This window comes from Hipposideros armiger, unplaced genomic scaffold (assembly GCF_001890085.2).
Source record: "Hipposideros armiger isolate ML-2016 unplaced genomic scaffold, ASM189008v1 scaffold_14, whole genome shotgun sequence".
NCBI classification, from domain to species: Eukaryota; Metazoa; Chordata; class Mammalia; order Chiroptera; family Hipposideridae; genus Hipposideros; species Hipposideros armiger.
In genome coordinates, this window is record NW_017731364.1 from 2,352,705 (window position 1) to 2,355,655 (window position 2,951).

Sequence of the window (2,951 nt, forward strand, 5' to 3'; positions counted from 1 at the left end):
GGAGGTGCGAGCGGTGCGCGCGCAGCGGGCCGGCAGTGGCGGTGGAGATGGAGGAGGGCGGTCGAGACAAGGCGCCGGTGCAGCCCCAGCAGCCCCCAGTGACTGCCCCAGGCGGCGCAGACGAGAAGCCGGGCAGCAAAGAGCGGCGAGATGCCGGGGACAAAGACAAAGAGCAGGAGCTGGTGAGGTGTGGCCCCGGGAGGCGGTGGAGGAGGCCACAGGCTGAGTCACGGAGGCTCCGCAGGCCTCGGGCCCGGCTCCCAACGGCCCCGCGGCGCTCGGGGGAGGGCAGATGGGGAGACCCTCGGGGCTCCCGGCATCCCGCCTCTCTGCCCTTTATTCTCCATTCCGCGCGGTCACCTCCTCCACCCCCACCAGCCCTCACCACCGTCTCGTGAGGTGGGCCCGGGCGGGTCATTGTCACCCCATTTTTTAGAATGGCATTCAAGCAGAGCCTGGTCCAGAAGCCAAGCTGCCTTCCCACCAGGGCTTCCCATCCCCGCTGTCTTTCCTTGCCCAACTAGTCCCTCTCTAAGGAGGCAGGCAGGCTCTTCGCTTGCCCCAGGGTGAATGGAGGAGGATGTGTTTGGGATTCCTCCTCTTGACGAGCTTCTTACCCCAACTTCCCAGTCTGAGGAGGACAAACAACTTCAGGATGAACTGGAGATGCTCGTGGAACGACTGGGGGTGAGTCATGATATGTTAATATGAGCTCGTGCGTATTTGGAGTTTTCCCACTTGTTTGTTTTAGTCCATTTTGGGGCAACAGCTCCTACACGAGGTACAGGGAAAGGTGGACTGTATTTTAGGGTCAGTGTTATGACGATGTTGTGAGGGAGGACAGTAACAAAGGATATGTGAAAGATTTTGTAGCTTTCTCTCGTGGGAAAAGTTCTTGAACTCTTATCTGGGGTCATTTGTTTTTGTGCCAGGCATTGTGCAGGTAGTTGGGGAATTACAGATGAAAAAGACAGTGCCTTTTCCTAGGGGAGTTGTTAAACACCTGTGTTTTATGACTTGAGGGATGCGACTCCTTTTTGTCTGGCCCTTACATCTCCTTATCAGGAGAAGGACACATCCCTGTACCGACCAGCCCTGGAGGAACTGCGAAGGCAGATTCGTTCTTCTACAACTTCCATGACTTCAGTGCCCAAGCCTCTCAAATTTCTGCGTCCACACTATGGCAAGCTGAAGGAAATCTATGAGAACATGGCCCCTGGAGAGAATAAGGTAAAACTGTTTCAGAAGCCGGTGGAGGCCTAGTTTAGGAATTCCTTTTCTTCAAGACCGTGGGGCACATAGGGAGTCACAGGAAGCCTGATAGACCTGAGATCTGAGCTGGTTGTACAGAGCTTACCACAGTCAAAATACTCACATAAGGGCAGACAAGAGGATTGCCTTCTCAGAAGACACTTTCCGTCCTTTATGTTGGACCTTGGGATTTCATTATTGTGATCTCTTTATTTCCGTTTAACCTTAACTTTTGTCTTTCTTGACATCCCATGTACATTCATTTGTTTCATCTCTTAAAATATACCTCCAATTCAGTCACTTCTTTGCCTATTGGAATAATGCTAATCCAGGAAATCTTCAGTTCTTCCCTGAATTAGTGAAGTAGCCTCCTAACTGGCCTTCTTCCTTTTGTTCTTGACCTTTCATATAGCAGCCATAGTGATCTTTCTAGATTGTGAGTCTTTTCTGCTTAAAACTTTTTAATTAATATTTTATTGTTGTGATTAGAATAAAATCGAGAGTCCATCTTTCTCCACTCTCCCCTTATTGTCTCCCTTTAGCCATGTTGGTTGAAAAGGGAGGTAGCAACACTAACGTTAGAGTTATCATGAGGCTTACCTTAGATAACGTGTAAATTTCTAGTATAGAGCCTGGTGGATGGTTAAAACTTAATTTTGGGGATAGTGACAATGATCTTGATTACATAATGTACACCCCCTCCTTACCTTGGATTTGACTTCAAAGACTTGTTTCTTTATAGCGTTTTGCTGCTGATATCATCTCTGTTTTGGCCATGACCATGAGTGGGGAGCGTGAGTGCCTCAAGTATCGACTAGTGGGCTCCCAAGAGGAATTGGCCTCATGGGGTCATGAGTATGTCAGGTAAGACCTTTTCTTGGTAATCTGAAGGGGGTTCTGAGGCATAATTCTGAGTTCAGTCTTGGAGTACCTTGGAGTACTGTCTTGAAGTACCTGTATTGAGTTTCGCAGTAAATTCCGTGACCCACAGGGAAGCGCTTCCTATGAAACTGTGCTCCCCTAACGGTCTGGGCCTATCCATAGGCATCTAGCAGGAGAAGTGGCTAAAGAGTGGCAGGAGCTGGATGATGCAGAGAAGACACAGCGGGAGCCACTGCTGACCCTTGTGAAGGAGATTGTCCCCTACAACATGGCCCACAATGCGGAGCATGAGGCCTGTGACCTGCTCATGGAAATTGAGCAGGTGGATATGCTGGAGAAGGACATTGACGAGAATGCATATGCAAAGGTCTGCCTCTATCTCACCAGGTGAGTGAGCACGGTAGGAAATGGTGGCAGGCCTGTCTCTCCAGCACTTCTCTCTTAATTGTGCCTCCTCCATCTCCCTAGAACATCTGCATCAAGGGTAGCATCAGACTGTAGTTAATTTATTGTTTTTTGTAAGCTTCTTGAGAACAGAGACATCATGTCTCTTTAGTAGTCCTAGCATCTAACGTAGTGCCTGGTGTGTATATAGTAGGCATTTAGTATTTATTTTGGGTAAGTGAATTAAATGGGGTAAATGAATGTCTGGAACTCCTGATTCCTTTATTTTTTTATTTTTTTATTTTTTTTTAATTGGGGAATTGGGGAAAGGGGAACAGACAAGTTGCTGTCATTTTGTTCTTCAGTCTAGTTGTGGAGGATGTTGCTTCACTGGTCCAAGTTGGCACCATCATTGTGCTCTTCCCGGGCGAGGC

The 2,951-nt window shown here is 48.7% G+C and overlaps 1 protein-coding gene across 1 annotated transcript in view; it reads left to right on the forward strand.

Annotated features, from left to right (window-relative positions):
• PSMD2 (proteasome 26S subunit ubiquitin receptor, non-ATPase 2) overlaps positions 1–2,951 on the forward strand; it is a 9,448-nt gene continuing 6,497 nt past the window's right edge. Inside the window, exons 1-5 of the mRNA XM_019668648.1 lie at positions 1–182; positions 631–687; positions 1,066–1,230; positions 1,994–2,115; positions 2,296–2,520. Of these exons, the coding sequence (XP_019524193.1) occupies positions 48–182; positions 631–687; positions 1,066–1,230; positions 1,994–2,115; positions 2,296–2,520 (704 nt within the window). The 5' untranslated portion in view covers positions 1–47. The remainder of the gene's footprint in view (positions 183–630; positions 688–1,065; positions 1,231–1,993; positions 2,116–2,295; positions 2,521–2,951) is intronic.